Source organism: Vanessa atalanta, chromosome 20, assembly GCF_905147765.1.
Source record: "Vanessa atalanta chromosome 20, ilVanAtal1.2, whole genome shotgun sequence".
Classification (NCBI taxonomy): domain Eukaryota; kingdom Metazoa; phylum Arthropoda; class Insecta; order Lepidoptera; family Nymphalidae; genus Vanessa; species Vanessa atalanta.
In genome coordinates, this window is record NC_061890.1 from 1,201,809 (window position 1) to 1,221,863 (window position 20,055).

The 20,055-nt window shown below is 31.9% G+C and overlaps 1 protein-coding gene across 8 annotated transcripts in view; it reads right to left on the minus strand.

Moving 5' to 3' along the window:
* Positions 1–20,055, minus strand: part of LOC125071998 (T-box transcription factor TBX3-like) — a 109,898-nt gene that overhangs the window by 5,392 nt on the left and 84,451 nt on the right. For 4 of the 8 annotated variants that reach the window (XM_047682459.1, XM_047682458.1, XM_047682454.1 and 1 more), the window contains 2 exons: positions 4,054–4,200; positions 3,273–3,349 (listed from right to left, as the gene is read on the minus strand). In XM_047682459.1, coding sequence (XP_047538415.1) covers positions 3,273–3,349; positions 4,054–4,200 — 224 coding nt within the window. Of the gene's footprint in view, positions 1–3,272; positions 3,350–4,053; positions 4,213–20,055 lie in introns of all 8 variants that reach the window. The other 4 variants (XM_047682452.1, XM_047682455.1, XM_047682453.1 and 1 more) reach the window with 1 other exon arrangement.

Sequence of the window (20,055 nt, forward strand, 5' to 3'; positions counted from 1 at the left end):
CGGAACACGAATAAGGAGGCGCCAGATTGGTTTAATTTGAATTTCGAACGGCGCCGGGCGTCGGGTGCGTTCAGAAAAGCTCGCCCTAATTAATTTGGAGAGATAGCGGGCTAATTTCGTTAGCTGTTAACTTTACTTAAATAGTGAACTGTTTTTGCCGTCATTTATCTTACGCCTTTTGGGTGTTCGAATTGCCACCTACCTCGAGGGTACGTTTGAACTAGTTAGAGTTCACACTCAGCCGAAATATTTTTAAAATATTTAATACGAACGCTAATTTTTTTCACGTAGTTGCTTATAATTATTTTAGCATTTATTTTGCTATACCTTGTTCATTAAATATTTACACTTTTATTAAATAAGTATATTCTTAGTTTGTGTACGTAATGTTATGTAAATTTTAATTATTTGTAGTATTGCAATACAAGTTTATTAGTATAGTTGTTGTACTGACTTTTATAAATAAGTTGCGATGCTATAATTTTATAATGACGTAACTGCAATTTCGTTACAAGGACACAGATTAGCTAAAGGGAAAATTAATATTATAGAATGACTACTAGTGTTTTTTGTCCTTTTTTTGTTTACCTTATAATAAAATATTTATTTATTTTTTGATTGCTTAAGCCTTTATTATAAATTTATAATTATTGATTTGAATTATAGTCAAGTACTAGTCCTTACTAGGTTTTCGTTCCTAACCTTTTATAGTTTAAGTATTGTATGTAACACAATAAACAGTTTTTTTTTTTATAATTGTTAACTTATTATATTATTCGGTTAACGGTGCAGTTTTGTAGAAATAAAAATGGTATAGGAATAAATATATATACATATATATATATGTCTATTTTATATCAAATCTTTATATGAATGATGATATGTGAATTGTCGTCACGACCGTTTTAGGCCAAGGCGGTCAATCTTAAGGGCCAAGACCAGCCAACATAGAACCTATTGTAGTGCACAAGTGTGTGCAGAATTACAAAGGTTTTAGGGCAGTAGCGATGGCTTTACGTGCACTCCGGGGAATGGGAGTGTACACTTCCAACATCGAGCATCTGAGTTACTGATATTTTTTCTGTAGAAAAATCGAATGACTCTTGAATAACATGATCGGTCTTGGGGGAAGGTATCCATTTCTATAGTAAAATTCCGCAGACATTTTTAACTTTGCCGTTCATGATTTCAAATCATTTGTAAAGATTACATTGGTAATGAAGGCATATTATTCGATACAAGATTATATAGATGATAAAAAAGCGTGGAGTTAATGCTTGTTGACTTCCAGACAGGATATATTACATACATATATAATTGTAATCAACTAACATGACTGTATTTTTAGATGTTGAAAAAGAGTAACTACTGAGTTTCTTGCCGGTTCTTCTCGGTAGAATCTACATTCCGAACCGGTGGTAGCTTCACTTAATATAGTTTGTTAAATGACTATTCAACCTACCTGACCTACCAGACCATCAAACCTACTTGATAAAAGTATATTTTGATTTGATTTAAATCGACTTTTATAATTATTTGTTTTTATTTCGAACAGATTTTTATTTTATCGAGTGCACAAGGAAACACATAAACACGCAAACGTACGCGTCTATATTTATTTTTAGTGAGATAAGAAGAGCCAGTATTTTTTATATACAATCGTTGGGTATATCATAATTATTTTCATCAAAGTCATTGCTTCACTACAAGAAACACACTTTATAGTTACATACATACACACACAGCCTGTAAATTTCCCACTGCTGGGCTAAGGCCTCCTCTCCCTTTGACGAAAAGGTTTGGAGCGTATTCCACAATATGGAATATACATGTGGCAGAATTTCGTTGAAATTAGACAAAAATGGAGATTTCCTCACGATGTTTTCCTTCACCGCCGAGCACGAGATGAATTATAAACACTAATTAAGCACATGAAAATTCAGTGGTCCCCTGCCTGGGTTTGAACCCGAAATCATCGGTTGAGATGCACGCGTTCTAACCACTGGGCCATCTCGGCTCTCACTTTATAGTTATATAGCTTTTATTTAAAAAAATGTATTACACGCCGTGCGTGCAAAAATGATTAACGCTAATTATTTGCTTAGTTTTAAATTATAAAAGTAATTGTTATTAAAAAGAATTATTACGTCAATTATTGAACGTAATTTCTTGGAAACAAAACGATTTAGATAAACTAATTAGTTCACCTTACCTTCATCAATTATTGCAGGCTTTTAAATATAACTAAGTTGGTCAGTTAGTCTCTCAGTTGTCGAATTTCGATCATAAATACATTAATGAACCTTTTTCCACTCTAATTTATATATTTTTTTTTATTGGCAACACTAAAGATCGGCAATAGATATAGACCATAAAAATCAAACCGGTTAACAGGAAGAAAATGGTTCTGAACTGTTTTTGTCTTTTCGGGATAATTATATTTCTATTTATAGTAAATATATTCATATAAAAGAGATTTTTGTTTTTTTTTTTTATATTATCTTATGTATGTTCTAGCATTCTTGCGGTCGTGGTATTATTAATCTGTAGTTTATTTTTATTATTACTATATCTTGACGTAATTTAAAATAAGTTTTTTTTTTAATTTTGTGAGGTCGCATTGAAATGCGCCACCGGAGGACAAATTAGAGTGCTGTGTAAGTTGTTAACAATTCCTTACATCCCATACCACTTACAATGGGAATTTAGGCTTTTGTGACTGCAATTACACTGGCTCACTCACGTTTCATAGCCGATACTTATGGTGTAAGTTAATTGTCAAATGGGTGATATTCAGATGTGCTTAAAAAAAATCTACAACAGATACAAAATAATCATTTAATCGTTTGGTTTCTTTAATTTTTTAGCCAAAATTAAAAGGATCGTTGACAATTACATTTCATTTGAATCATTTAACGATCATTCGAATTAAGAACTGTTTTAAGATATCCTATCCGCAATTTAGAATAAGTTTTATTACCAACGTAGCGAATAAACTGCTATCTCTACACATAGCGTTATTATTTACTGTACAAAATGTGTGTATAGTAATTAGTAGGCACTAGGTCCGAAGTCATTCCAGAACGCGAAAGTGAAATGTCAGGGAGTGATTGTGACATAGTCGATAGAATTTTAATACTTTAGAGACATTATTTGAATGAGTATTCCGAGGACTGATAGTTTTTTTGGTGGTTGCATTGAGTTCGACGACTTATAAGATTTTTAAACGTATTTTGTAACGTGTGCGTGTGCGTCTAAATGTAAATACTTACTTTTTCTCTCTTTTCCCCGCTCCTGTATCTCTAAATCCTTTCGCAAAAGGATTGTTGTCAATCTTCAACTGCGTTATCTGATAAAAGAAATATTTAAATTTATTAATACTGATTTTATTATTGTAAATTATTTCTAAAAATAGTTGTCTGCACGTTGACTGTTGTAACTCGGCACTAGATGGCGCCGCAGTACATAAGTTCCAATGGCGTTCAATTAATAATAATAATAATAATAATAAACATTTATTGAGCAAATTACACTACTTCCACACAACATACACAACGAAACATAACAAAATATCACTTATCCTAAAATACATCAAACAAAAAAAAAAAAAGTAATAATAACTAAAAATACAACTACAACAGAACAAGTTTTAAGAGTAAAAAATTAATAATTAAAATAATATAAAACAATAAATAGTGTGCAGCAGTGTAATTTAGCCAAAAGGACATCCACTCAGTGAAAAATAGAAACATTGTTGCTTCTACACTGATTTTCAGTGGTCTCCTAATGCTATTGCGGAACTGACAGCGGTAACAATAAAAGAGCGATATTAAATCGATGCAATAAATAATTAAAGAGGAAAATTTTATATATATAATTAACATAATAATAAAGGCAGCATAAACATAAATATTACCTAGGTCAATTAATGACAATGTCGATTGGTACAATGCACAGACAGGACAAAGTCGGACAGATTTTGTTATTATATGTATATACTAGTAAAAATATTTTTAAATAATAACTTGTTAGGAATATATTAAGAAATCTTACTTTTTCATTCTGGTACGCGGTGACCGCTATGAACTCGGTCTCTTTGAACACGTAGGTCCTGAAGGTCGAGTAGGGCAGCTTGAGGATGTCGTTGGCCCGCACCAGGTGGAACCGGGGCTGGTACTTGTGCATTGAGTTCAGGATCGTCTGCGTAACACACTTTAGACAGCTTAGGAACTTGATCGAAATACTTCTTATTAGGGGTAACGGCTTAAAGACATAAAAATTAATTAAATTCACCCTGTATATAAAATAAGTGTTATAAAATTATAAACAACCGGCGAACTGACAACCTATTATTTACAAAAAGACAATTGAATAAAAAATTTAAGAACTATTGTGTTTTTGTTTGATCCCGATTTCATACATGTTTTAATACAATTCAGAGCTCATGTTACATTTGCTAGCATCGACTTGACAATTTCGTAATAAAAAGTTTTTATTCCGTTAGGCGAAGCGTGTGATTATCTAATAAGGCCACGAAGAGCTAGTTCTGTATTAACCTCATCCATAATAAACGGACTGCCATAAAAGTATGGCATGGGGACCGAGTTTTCAGTACGTCATTAAGGGTCATTATTGCAGCCGCTACTGAATGAAACATGAGGTGATCGCGATCTCGTTACTAGCGGGTTGTTAAAGAAAATCATTTCTTAGTTACAAGGATAATTGTAGTTTAGTAGTTATATTCTAGATAGCATTGTTTGTACCTTATATATTGTTTCGAAATTTCGTTTTTCATTATTTTAAAAAGTGTTTATTCATTTTTATTATCCAGCGATATTGTAATTTATAAAATGGCCGTCGTTTCGTTAGCGTGGGTTTAGTGTGATAGAAATATTTACACGGCTATCAATTGAATTGATGGCGCTTGATTGATTTCGGTGAAAGTGAATCAAATCTACAAATACACTATTATTACTGTTGAAGATTGGTAAGATAATTATGTTATTAGAAATAATTGTGTGACGCAAACACTGAAGAATTCAAGTTAAATTTCGAATTAAAAAAAAAAAGTATTAAGCTCTCCTTCGTAGACAAACTACTTTTGTTATTTTTTTTTTGTCACTTTAAATATTACGCAGGCTACGGTTCTACTCGGTCCTTTCATCATTGCGTAATAACAGTGGTGACCCCCACGTGTGGTTACTAAATTATGGGACATTATGCATGGTTGTCTCCCTCGGCCTTGCACGGTAATGAGTGGTGTGACGGTACATCCATTGTTTACGGTTTTTCTATGAGAATTCTAAATACGAATACACGAGGCTTTTTTTGTAACTGGCAATATATATAAATATTATAAGCTCAAATTTCAACAGATTAAAAAAGAAACAATTATTTCAGTATCGAACTTAAGTTAATAGCAGTTATATTAGGACTTGTATCGGAAGACAGCCCTCTTCTATAACACTTCATACAAAAAAAATATGAAAATATTCTATACATAGTAACTATTATGTATCCTTTAATTGTGCATGTGTGTGCGTTATATTCCTCTCTGTAGAACCTACTTTTAAAACCGATGAGCTTTATATTTATTTATTTATTTATTTACTTACAACAAGCACACTTACAACATACATATTGAACATTTACAGTTATAGTGACTATATTAAAACATCAGATATGTACGTCAATGACAAGTGTACATAACATTTACTAACTATAAACAGTGCACAATTAAAAAGTTTACATATTAATTTAAAGATAAAATAAAAATATTACGTAAAAACCACAAAATAAAAATAAAAAATACTACTATATAAACTTAGGAAAACTTTAACTTAGAGAAAAAAAAAATTGTCAATAATTTTTTGTTTAAATACATTCAATTTTATATTTACATTACAATCAATATTTAATTCAATACACATGATGACTTAAAGGTGCTTTTATGAGCCCACTGGAATAAAGAATATTTTGATTTTGATTATAAGGTTTTCTTAATTTGCCTCAAGTGCATGCATACAAGATGTATTCTTTGAGACTTAAGTTAAAAGCAATAGCTATAAATGGCTTTATAAATCCTTGCTTATTTATATTCGTTGTAATTTGAGAATAGAAAAAGTACTCTTACTTGCAGTCCCGAGGACGTTATTGAAAATTAATTCTTAACAATTTTTACCTACGAATTTTTTTTTTGGCTTTTGAATCGTTAATTTTCAGAAATTATGAAAACAATTTTGGATTGTAGATTCTACCGAGAACTGGCAATAAACTTAGTAGTTACTCTTTCCCAAAATTTGCGATTCCAAGTTAAATCAGTTAAATAAAATTAAATTTAAGTACCTATATAATATATCCTGCCTTAGAGTCACAAGTATTAGCTTCACGCTTTTTTGTCATCTTTATAATCTTGTGTTGAATATTGTATTTCATTTATTAATGTTTACATAACAGTTATATATTTATGAAATTATATGAAAGCACTTTAATTAAATAGTACCAAACGGCAGTATACGTCCGTCAAATAAAATATAAAAAAATAATAATATATGATGCGAAATTTTAGAGATAACTTGATACGCTTTTTATATTGATGTGAAATTACTTTAGCTATGCACGTTGGCCCCCGAGAGATTGAAAATGATCTGACTTCGGTGTCTTGTTTATCGATAGAGGGACCACCTCCCCGGCGTCTTAACAATACCATAAACGTTTTAGAAATACGAATTTAATTACACATCTGCTATATTTATGTTTAGATTCACGAGTTCTAACTACTAACATATTACAGCTAAGTATATACGAGAATACGTCAGAATCTTTAACGCATACATATTTATGTATGTTTGTATGTTATTTAGTATTTAAATTTAAAAGATTCCACGGAGTTGTAATCTAGATATGTGCATCTATTGTCGTAGATGCTTTGTATTGCGAAAATAATGTGTTTGTATGCTAAATATACATTGAAATTCCTCTCAAGATGTCGGACGCTGTGCGTTTTATAAATCAATATTCAAGGGCTCTCGTTTTGTTTTACTATTAATTCTATAGGGCCGGTCTTACGTGTAATTCACTCCTTTACGACTTCGTTATAGCCGACAATGATATATGTTAATGCGACCATTGTTTTAACTACACTGTCTCTTGTATATAAATTATATTCTAGATAATCTATGAAGTAAAACTCGACGGTATCTATTCTTTATTTAATGAAGTTACGCAAAAAAGGTTTCGCTCGCTTTGAGTGGTTTTCAAAAAAGTTTTTATATTTGTTGTCTGTGCTGTTATAGATGTGTTGTTTCGCGGATTTTTTCTGTCATTGTTGATTTGCTATTAGAAAGAAGAAGACAGCTTAATGTTTAACTACGTTCCCTCTTTCTTTTAGGTGGTAGTAGATCGTTTTGACGTTAACAGTTACAGTTGCGTTGTAATTGTGTATAAAAAAATATATATTTGATAGAATCATTATACAATTAAAAAAGTTTCTAATTCGAATATAAAATATGCGAAAAAAACTCTCTCAGCAGCCAGGTATTAAATTTAACACAGATACACAGAAAATATAGAATATAAATAAAAATTACATATATTGTATCACGAGAAACAGCTCTATATATACCTGTAATAAACTTGCGGCAGTTTTTTTTTTTAAATTAGTTGATGGACAAGGTCACTTACAACACAAGAACATAAAATAGATGTGTTAAAAAAAGCGTGGAATTCGTATTCGTTGATTTATATCATCCATAATAGACATAAATCTAACATTTGTATATTTATTTAATATGGATTTCATTTGAGATAATGATTGAACTGCTATGACTTGTCGAGTTCATTTCGGTATATTCTACATTCAAAATCAGTAGATTAACATTTACTGAATCCTGTACCATGAGCGAGTTACAGAACATCGTACTTGAATCATTTTAATTTAACGAAATTGAACTTCGAATTTTGTTTTTTTTTTTTTACAACTTTCAGCTAAAGTGCTCGAGTAAACATCTTAAGATCTTAAACGAAATAACTGTTGTACTGATAACTGTTTCAGTCAAAACCGTGAGACCGAAACTCGAATGCATTGGAACAAATAAATTTCATTGACTAATTGCTTCCCCCAGCGCCGCTCGTATTAGTTGAAATTGCTTTTAATTCGATTAAATCACTTGATGAGGCGGGCTTCCGCTGTTCTCGAGATTTAATGTGCAAGATTGAGTTGCGCGTAGGTTTTTTTTTCATAAAACAATTAAAAGAATAACATCGCTCAGTTTTCGAGCAGTTTAGCGGGAAAGGCTGTTTCGGTTCGGCCGTTTTTTTTTCTCTTTTAAGTGCTAGTGTTACAAGATCTGTTTTATTTAACTTGCTGAATTAGGTAAGCTTGTTAGCAATGGTTTGTAGCGTTATGGTTTCTAAGTAGCGTATTTTTTGTTATATGCCATAATAAGTAATACCTATATTAATAATTTTGGGTGGAATTTTGCTGCACGTTGCTACATTTTATATGAAACATTTGAACTTAACGTAACACAACTTTGCGGGTGCAAGTTTTCAAATGAGGGAATTTATTTTTTTAATTATTCTCGCGCTCAATAAAATCCATACTAATTAAACGTAAATTAAACTTGTATAATAACGATTCAAAATATCTTGTAATCGCCTACATCATAGAATATAGTGTTTTTTTTTATAAATAATATAGAGAGGTAAGTAGGTACCTTCTAATCGAACTAATCGATACACGTTCCAATGCCTTTATTATTTAAGAAAATTAATACCTACGATACGACTTATACGATACTTTGCCCGATAGGCATATTTTTGCAACCATATAGGCACAAATGGCACGTGAATCCATAGAATACGAACAAAAACAAACATAATTTATTAATTATAAGAAATTAAACGTTAAGAATCATATCAAATTAGGTATATTGTAAACTAGTGGAGCGGTACACTGAGACGAGACCATTCCGAAAACGATATCATTAAAATAAAATTATTAGTAGTTGTATCGTGAGCTTGCCTTCATTACGAGACTTTTATTTCTCCGTCCAATTTCTTTATTTTACGGCTGGACAACAAATTAATATGTAAATAAGGATGCCCGGTGGTCTGTCGATGATTTCACTTGTCGATTAAAAGTAATCGACAGTCCCGCTCGACTGATAACAGTGACCGCGGTGGACCACTTAAGCGGTGCACGAAGGAACTCAATTAACGATTAGGTTTTGAATTTCTTTATGTAGAATTTATTATTTAGTTTTCTTAATAACTACATTAAGAAAGGAAGGATAGTTTCTATTTATAAACAAAATTGGTACGAAAATACATTTATTTAAATATTGATTCAATATTGCAAAATCAAACCGACGTATATAGGTACTAAGTATATCCTTTGCAGAATCACATAAGCTCTTTATAAACTGTGACAACATAACATTCATAATTTTTTTTTGCCCTGGTCACAGTTGAACCTACATTGTTTTATTTATAGATACATAAAAAATGTTAAAATAAGTTATATAGAATGATTAATAAAAGTTTAATATGAAATAATTATAATATTTTTCCAAAGCATCCTGTAAAAGAGTTAGTTACCTTTTTAGTTATCGACATTCGACAATTTTTGGCCCTTCTCTAACGCGTATGGTTTCCCTAACGAGCGATAGATGGCGCCAGAGGTCGGCTCGCGTCTTTTGTTTCGATACGGACACAGGTAATAAAATAATAGTTGGACGTTTACAATAATAGAGACATTAGGTTAAACGGATTGCGCGTTAAATAATTTTCAATTCGTGACGTTGTACTCGATATCGACTATCGAGTGTTAAACGCACAATTAAAATTCTTTTTAATTACAAGGCCATGTAGGCACGTGTAAGCGTTTTCGTTCTTTGTCAGATTTCGTAATTCATATGTGTGGTGGGTGTACTACTAATCATTTTTGACTATACTTTCTTAAAGATAAAGTCAGGCTATAGGTATTATAATGTACAGCCTAGTCAATTTTAGTAAAATAGATTTATTATTACTATAGTTTATTACAAATCTAGGTAATATCGACAATTGGCAAATGTACGTTTTTATTATTTTTTTATAGCTAAGTTTTTTTTTGTTTTCAATATATTTTTTTATGACGAATGACAAGGCAAAGGCGTTTTACGTACATCCAATAAACTTATGTTATGAAAGTTGTTCTCAATAATAAATCATTTATATTACCTATATCGTTTTCTTTTATATTATATATAATTAAGTAAGTATATCTCTTTTCGTGTTGTTAAACAGCAATTTGGTGGCCGTTTGTTACTTATCCAGTGTAATTATTAAAAAAAAGTAACTGAGTACATAAGGGCACTAATTCGGATACTTATACAATAAATATTCAATGGTTTTAAAAATTAATAATAGGCGGTATTATTTCAATAACCTACATATCCGTAACTATTTGTCGATCATTCATAGAAGTTTATATTTGTATATACATAAAGCACGGCGATTTATATATTTGGCTTTGACTATTTATAAAAAAATATTGAATTAGGTTAGTTACCTACATATTTCAATAGATAAAATACGCGTAGCTTTACGGATTTTATTTAAAGTGACTCTTCATTCATAAGCCTATAATTACTTCGAATATATTAATTATAAATTAAATAAAAAAATGCATCAAAATATTTTTTTTTATAAAAACCGAAATTTCATTGTTATGTTGACGTAAATACCTACGCAAAAACCCCTCGACGTGCTAGCTATTCGCCTCTAGATGGCGCTACTGGCAAACATTTTTGATAACCCTCGCTTTTAACTTTATTTAATCCTTTATGTCTATAATTTTTCCCCGGGATATCCCATTAAAATTTCTTTACGTCTTTTTGATGAGGTTTTCAATGCACATATTTTAATTAACACTTAAAAAGCTAATTATGGGTTTTAAGGAGCCGTTCAATGTACGATTGAAGGTATAAATGGGAGTTTTATGCTAAAAATCTATAATTAATGGCATTCGATTGCAGTTGCACGTTTAGAACGCATCTCGGCTCCGAGCGCCGACGGGCGTCGCCCCACACGTTCGCGCCAAATGGCTAATTCGCGCGGTAAACATACGCGCCATAAGTCATATTAACTAACCGATACGGGCGGAGTCGACCGACCTGCGTCCGTCTCGCTCTAACGAACTAGAGAAACCCGCCGCGACTGTTTGTTTTTCCTTTTACTTCCTTTGAAATCTTATTTTGAATTTTATACCTATAGGGGCGTGGATGCGATGTTGCATATTACGTCGCCCGTTCCCTCTCGCGGAGCTCGCAGCCGTCTCTCTTTAACTTTTTGTGATTTTAATTCGCAGAACGGCATCGAGACGTGATTCGAGTCTATAGAACTTTTTTATTGCAAATGTTCGGAATTCGTTGGAAGTAAAGACGGGATTTCGGCAAAGTCGCACTTGTGCAGTATCGACTGAATTCAAATAACGATTTTATTCCGGTGTTCCGTCTTCGGGTCTCTGAATGTTTGTGAATGAACCGAACGCATTCAATAAGGGAGTTCAATCTTCGAGATAAACATATATTTGAATTGTGATAGGTACAGTCTAACAATCACCTACTTAAATAAATTATGTCGAGTATTTATTAAATAGATAAGTATCATGTAATTCATCTAGTTATATTTAAACATACTTATATATGTATTTTTTAATTTTAAATTCAAGAAGTGGAAGGATTTATACCTATGATACAATATTATCATAATCTTAAACGTTAATGTTTAATAGTACCTTTTAAATAAGACATCTAGGTAAACAATAAAATTTTAGTAGTAAGATTTTAACAATTTAAAGCAAAACAATTAAAACCTCAAACGATCTCTGGCCGGTAAATAAAAAAAAACATTAAACGCGTCGTTAAAGCTTCCCATGGAAGTCGATCCCTTAACCTACTTCATTTAGCTGCGAAGGAATGAAATTGAATGTTTTTTTCAAACCAGATTACGTTAGCCATAGAAGCCGCCGATGTATCAATATTTGTGCTCTTTGTTGACACGCAAACCGTCTTAACCGTGCAAACAAAAGGGTTCACTAATGCCCTTTTTACTACAAAAAGCTTGGACAAACATTGGGGCAAACACGAACCGACGTGCTGCGGAACAGGAATAAATGATCAGTCATAAATAATGAGGTCTTATATTTCCTGAAATTTATGTACTAGCGTATGCTATTAAATATTTGTTTATCATATAAAATATATGTGTATAATTAACTATAATTACAGTGAATCTAACTTCCAAAACATATTAAATTTTTCATATAGTATTTAATAGCATATAATAGTAAGTAATTTAAATCCATTATTACTTATTCCACAAAATACAAAATCATTAATCACCCACCACACGATCGGACTTAACACGATAAATTCAATCAACGTTTTTTTCAATCTATCCACCGTATATCTTTATAATCTGAGCTCTTAAAAACCATAGCTAATTGATTCAAAAAAAGAATGTTTACAATCAGGGTTTAATCGAAAGCGAATTCTAAATTTAAAACAATCGTTTCGCGATGCTCGAGGTGCGTGGACGCGGGAGCAAATCCATTAGCGATTAACGAGCGATCGGGCGGGCACTAAATTAAAATAAATATTTGCCGGCAGCGCCTGCGCACAAAGCGACGCCGCTTTCATGTGCGCCGACACAGGTGCCGCGGTCGCCGTACTGTCGCGCACATCGCACAATCCGGTATTATCTTACCTCTTATGTCCTATTCATTCTATCTGTACGATAATATATAAGAATCAAGTGCTATTTGCTTCAGATATTCTATAGATTTATTTCAATACTTATTGCTATTAATTTAAAGATATACCTACGCAGAAATAAAACTTAAAATTCTGTATTTAATTAGAATCATTTAAATACTTTAAAGTTGTCATGTTGCAGGTACACGTTTAAACTGTAAAAGCTACCACCGGTTCGAAATGTAGAACCGGAAAGAAATTCAGTAGTTAGGTAATCTCATTTCTCATGTTTATTGATTATATCTTTTGAAGAACACTTTTGTAAGAACGTGTACGGAACATAATTGCTCAGGTGAGTATCGATATCTTCGTATTAACGATTCACATGCGCCAATATGGCGGACGCATTACAATAAATCATATTACGTTTTACATCTGTCACTCAGATTTACGACGGCGCCATTTTTATTTTTTTTAATTACCAGGAGTTGCAAGCTTTAAAAAATAGTTTATGGTGATTACTTTATTATTTCAATTTTAATATTTTATACTACCTATATTGAATTTTTTTTTTTATTGAAAATATTTGTTTGTTTAAATGTTTGCCCATTGTATATCAATACTAGGCTATGAACAAAGACTATCAATAAAGTATTTTTTCTTGAATGGATTTCAATTAATGATCTTAATAATTATATCAAATTAAAAATGGCAGTAGGCATTTCCATAAAGTATCTACTTATGGAAATCTGACTCGTCTTTAGCAGTGTCTGCCAGATTGGAGAAGAATCGACGAAAGAAACTCCATCAGATTATGTTTATTCAATATATTTCAACAACGAGTAATTTAGGTTTTTCGTAAACGTTCCTTGTAACCACAAGGACTGTCGAGGGGTTCATTTCAATCCTAAGGTGGAATTGAGTGAGAGGTTCATATATATCATTCATTTTATAAAGTACGTACAATAATCAGCTGAACTTTGAACCGGAAATAACATAGTAAGACGTGGGATGAAATTATGACATCTGTGGTCTAATCCACCAACCTATATTGGAGCGGTGTGAAATAATGTGCAAACCTTAAGATTAGGCACTCACCCAGGAGGACATGTACAGGAGGTTACTTTTAACATGTAAAGAATATCACTACACATTATAGCGTCGCTTTTCTTAATTATCTGTTCTGAGTTTGCCGCCTTATCTATGTGATGCCACTGTCACTGTCAGTGGGTCGGTGTGATTTGAGAGGATGGAATTTATGTAAAGGTTAAGTTTAAAGAGCTTATTTCCTGTAAAAGAGATATCAATGCCTGAAATAAAGGCTTTCAATGTTGGTTTTTTGTCTTTACTGGTGAGTTATTAATTTGATATAAGTGAAAATACATTTTACACAATTTCGTCTTTGTTTCACTTGCAATATTATTATAAAACAATATTTTCTGCAAATATTTAAATAATTATCGAGAAGTTGAGGTTTGATTTGGCTGTGAAAGCTTTACTGGATGGAAAATCAAATACCTATTATTTGCATAACCTCAATAGGTACACCTACTGGACAAGTTCTACTTACACCTATTTTTTTTTTACTAATATATATTAGGTATACCTACTAGTACCATAGTACTTAAAATTGCTAAATAAATATAAAAGTCTATTATTATGTATGAGCTTATATCTATAGGCCATTGTTTTACGTAAATACCGATAGATAATCCGAAGCGACGGACAACAGGAAGCTTCAAGTAGTCACCGATACTCAACGTAATACGTGAGAGCAAATAGAGATAGAGCGACCATTAAAACCTCTTTTTTAAACATCACATCGACATCCGATATCTTAAGTCAGTATTATGATATATCTTACTCGGACGTATACAACCTGCTTGCAGGCGTATTTGAATACCACAGATAAATAAATCAATTGACGATGACGTAAATCTGTCATGGCGATATTAAAACGGCTACCGATATTACATTTATCGATATCTTCAGTTGTAAAGATTAAATAATATAGAAGGCGTTGTATTTGTAAATTATTTATATTTGAATTGTGCAATTACACGATAAGCGGGTCTGGACTAATTACATCTAATGGCGATTTGTCATTTAAGAGTAGAGAATAGGGCGGTTGTGAATTTATCTACAATCAACTAGATTTCTGTATTTTATTATCTTTAACTGTTTTAAATTATAATTATAACGCCTAACCAATTTTGGTTAGGTAGAAAATTAGGCGGATTTCCAACGAAGATTAGCCAACTATATTAGAGCTAAGGTAGGCACAAAAACACTTGCCATTTCTATTTCCTCATTCTCATAATTCAATGACACGAAAGTCCAAAAGGGCCAGAGAGAGTTCACGTGGAGGACAAACTGCTTCACGTGTATTTCGTTGCACCGGAGTGTTAATACTAGCAACTTTGAATTTAAATTCCAAATTTCAAGTTGCTACTAGAATTTCTCGCCTGAAAATGTCGATCGAATCTGTTAGGCAAATAGATATTCTATTGAACATATGACATCGACCCAGCATTTTAAGACAGCATTGGGAAATATCTATCTGAAACTATGAACTACAATAAAAAACAAAAAAAATTACAAGAGTGTATTGGAGTCGATGATGAGAGCGGGAAGAAATGAGTCACGATATCCAAATGGAGAAAGCATTCGTGTACTATATAATTTTGTTTCCATTTATCTGTGGACGCCGTTCCTCTTCCATTCATCTCACCAGTCACCTCCTTAAAATCCATCTCTCATTCTTTCATCCATAAACTACACACACACGCAAACTACACACATTACCAACACTCTTGAGTATACAGGAATATTTTTAGGAATTAATCGTTTTTTTTTATATAGAAATATGGCAAAGGTGCGATTTACTGATAGTATATTATGTTTCGCGTATAGACAATGGTACTATAGGATGTTAATTATATCTTAATCTCCCTTAAAATTTCAATAATATAGTATGTAATATATCAAGGAGTAATTACACTTTTCAAATAGTATTGACACGATATTTTAATTTTTTTTTATAGTTGTAATGGAATAAGCGTTTGTCTTCCATCTCACATTATAGTTAGTTGCTATGTAAGATGTAGTGCTGGTAATGTCAATAGATGGAGAATACTTTTACGTAAAAGGGATCCATTATCCATATCAAACGGCTTAAATAAATATAAATGTAAGGATCACTTAAAATTCTGTGTCTTCTTCTTTCAAATGTCGAAACAATGATGAAAGAGCGAGAAAAATCTTCAACTAAACGCGTCGCACAAACATTTATAAGTCAGACCGATATTATTCACGACCGAATTTGAAATGTTCAAGTGTTAAATGAATTTGTCATTAATCGTTACCGAACTAACTAATAGCTGTTAGCTTTGCTGGAATGTTATAATTATTTCACGGAATAATAACTTAAATTGTAGTCGATATTTCTGGAAATATCGTTGCCGCTTGTTTGTTGACTATGAAGGGTAATAAAGCGTTTGGTTCGAAATTTAAACTTCTCATCATAATGGTTCCACTGAACTTCCGTACGCGAATCTTCTTTCTCTACGGCTAAACACTAACATTGGCTATTGTCGTCCCCACTTCTAACACAGTGATAAGCTTAAAAGGAGGGGTAATAAGAATATTAGTAATTCCTTAACTAATTTGGGGCATAAATACATTTCTTTTTTTTTTAAATAAATATTATAATGGGGTTAGTCGTACTATAAGTAAAAAAGAAATAAAAGCTTAGCTATGGTAGTTGGCGCAACTGTGTTGTAAGGTGTGGGTTTTTAAAATTTTCAAGGGTGCAAGACCATATCAACTGATAATTCATATTTAACCTTCCTAAAGAAAATAATTAATTTAATTTAATTCCAAAAAGTTTGCGAGAAAAAAATAAATGTTTTGACTGTATGTATATTTTTAAGATTAAATTTTAAATAAACTAAACAACTATACGCTGATTCGAACCCCGTTTTTTACTTTTCTAAATTGATACAGGTGACACACACCAAGGAAATTCAATCGCTTTTAATTATTTATTTAGCTGGGTTTTAGTATGTTGTTGTACTATTGACCTTATTTTGCAACGATTATATTTTGAGTGTATATAATAAATTTGTAAATAAACATAAGATCATTTCAATAATCGATAGATTTCTTGAAATATTGTATAAATGAGAATAACAAGTCAATGTCACCTCTGCTCATAGACTTGTCAAGGGAATTAGACAATTTCTTTCAATATCATAGACAAATTTCATGTATTTTATATCGTTTGATTACTTTTTTAATTCAAATATTTTGACAAATTGATAAATGGATCGAGAGAGTTAAGTGATCATCATCGCCTATACAAATTCATCACCAGTGATCGGAACTAAGATGCAATGTCCCGTATGCCTGTAATAACTCATTTATTTTTCCATTTAGAAAATAAACAATACTAAGTTTTGTAAAACAAAACTATTAAATAATTAAATGCTGATACTAACTGTACTAATCTCGACCAATGAGGTTTTAAAATAGGTATTCAATACAATGATAACGTTAATGAGTGATAATCTCTCTGTTTGCTTTTTAAAAGAGGAATGCATTTCAGTATGACAAATGAAATTCTGAATTCGTGTGAAGCGAGCCTTTTAGTAGAACAGAAGTGTTAATGTTTGCTCGGGAGGCAAACACGCTGAGCAAACAGCCTTTGCGGCATGAAATTGATATGCCGACAGCAGTGAATTATTTTTTTATATCCTTTTAGTTTTCAATTTATGGTTTTTGTTTTAAATATATATATATTCGTTAGAGTTAACATTTTTATTAGTTCTTTTTAATCGGTATACAATGTTTTTAATTTTATACTTAGGTGATTAAATATTTATTTAGTTTTTTTATTTTGGACGTAGTTTTTTTGATTTTGCTATTTGAGTGCCAAGCTGAACCTTATTTTAGGATTTATGAAAGGAATTTATAAAGCCATGTAATTAAATTTTCAGGAAAGACTCTTTCTTTCTTTCCGTTTCTTCTCGATAGTCCGCTAACTTTAAATATAATTTAATCTTGTCAAATGTGCTTTTAGGAGCCTCCTTGAAAATATATTTTGTATTTTGATTGTTATCCGACTAATGTTTAAACAATAGTTCATAGTTTGCAACACAATCGATTAGTTAATTAGTGACGAGCATCTTCGAACGAGAGGAATGAAACGTACGTACCTTTGTATTAAGTAAATTGCGTTTTGGTTACCAAAACGCGCAAGGAAATTGCTACGTATAATATAAAATTAAGTTCCTAATAAGTTATTTATTACGTTGTTCTCGTAATTATCTTTGGTTTTGTTTTCGACGGCAGGTTTTACATTGATAGGTAAAATACTGGTATAGGTTAGTGCTATAGTAGTATAGTACTTCTAGAATTTTAACCGACTTTAAAAAAGGAGGTTCTCCTTTCGACCCGTGTTTATGTATGTTTGTATGTCCGCGATTTTCTCAAAAAGTTCTCATCTGATTTGAATGGGATTTTCCTTATTCAATGCATATGTTTTTCAGGGAAGTTTTAGTGTATACAATAAAGTTCTTTTAAACCAAACAGCAAAGACCCGTGATCGCTGTGATTGTGCCTATGTATTGTTTTAACCATTCCATAACACAAAAACAGTGTCTGTAATATTTAGTTAACTCGTATTTAATTTATTAAATAAACTTAGAAATTCAAATAATTGTTATTATCAATACATCGATGTAGATTATTGTTGAAAAAATTGACGATGTCCCAGTTCGTAAGAGACGTAAGTGTAAACATTTCATAATAATACATTTACGCGTTTCAGTTCTAAAGCACAGATATACATCTGTTTGAGGACTAGAAATACATTCGTGCCCACAAGTGTCGGAAACGGATTTCCACTTTGAAATCAGTTAAAAACAAATGTTCACATTTCATTTAAATTACACTTACAAAGCGACGTACTTAATACCCTTTCTACTTTGTATTAATACTGGGAAAAAAAGGGGCTAAGAGTCGCAACAAAAGTCTTTAAACTATTAAAACAAACTTACTCTCGAGTACAATTATAGAACATAGACAATCTGCTGACAGAGGCCGAACAATTTTTGCATAAAGCGTTTTACGCTTCCAATTTTCAATGCATTAAAACGCATTTAAATGTGGAACAGGAATTCATAAAGACGGTGGCGCCGCCATCCGCAATTAGGAGTAACATCAAACTATCGTAGACCAATTATACTGATCCCTCTTAAAGTACAAAGAGTTCCGTGTTAGGGGTCCTCGTGGATCTGTTATAATAATGTGCCGGTGATTTTATACTTGAGAGATGATGCTTTAAGCGGCCCCGGTAAAAGGCTTTTTATAGTTTTATACCTTCATTCAAGATACAGCCGCGGTATAGCTGTTAAGCTGTCTCTATTAATAAATGTTTGATGTGTCTCTACTAGTTTAATCGTCGAACCGGTTGGCAGGCCAGGAGATCGAAAGTTAGAACAGGCAACGTTTCATATTTTGTGAACAACTTCGTCTATTCTTTTAAGATTCTATTTTAAGGCAACTGCGTAACACGTACCTTTAACATATCGTTAAGTTTACTTTTTTTATAAGAATAATAGAAGTTTATAAATAATGCTATTGACTGTATTAATCTGTACGTCTATCCTCGGGAATTTGATAAGGAATAAATAATCCATACTTTGCTAACTTAATTGATATCTACATTGTGACCAACCACGCTGGAGGAACACGACAAGACTACGAAATAATACGTAGTCTCTAAGGCTCTACGTACTATCACACGAGATTATTCTTATATTCGTGAAAATAAGAACCGAGTTAGCCTAGAGGCTAGAGTAGCCGAATCCTAAACGAGGATAGCGCGAGCAAACCCAGGCAAGAAAGCTTAATCGCCTGCTTTAAGCACTTTTCTCGTGAGGAAGTTTGCATATGTCAAATGAAATTCTACCAAGTATTTATCTAACCATTGTATATACTGTGTAGTGTAAAAAAACCTTCGGTATTGTGCCCGGCACTGAGACACTAGCAGGCTGTTACCTTACTTGACCCAAAGCCAGTTACTACAAGCTACTGATGAACTGAACCGACGAATTTAATTCGAAATCACAATAGATCAGTTATAAGAACAGTTAATTCGAAATTAAATAATAGCTTAGACGAATAATTATTATACATAATGGACGGTCTCACGCAGACATCACAGATTGCAAGACACAAAATTATATGCTATGAATTCATAGCAAATAAAATTATACTGTGATCATATAGGTGGAACTACTCATAGGAAACA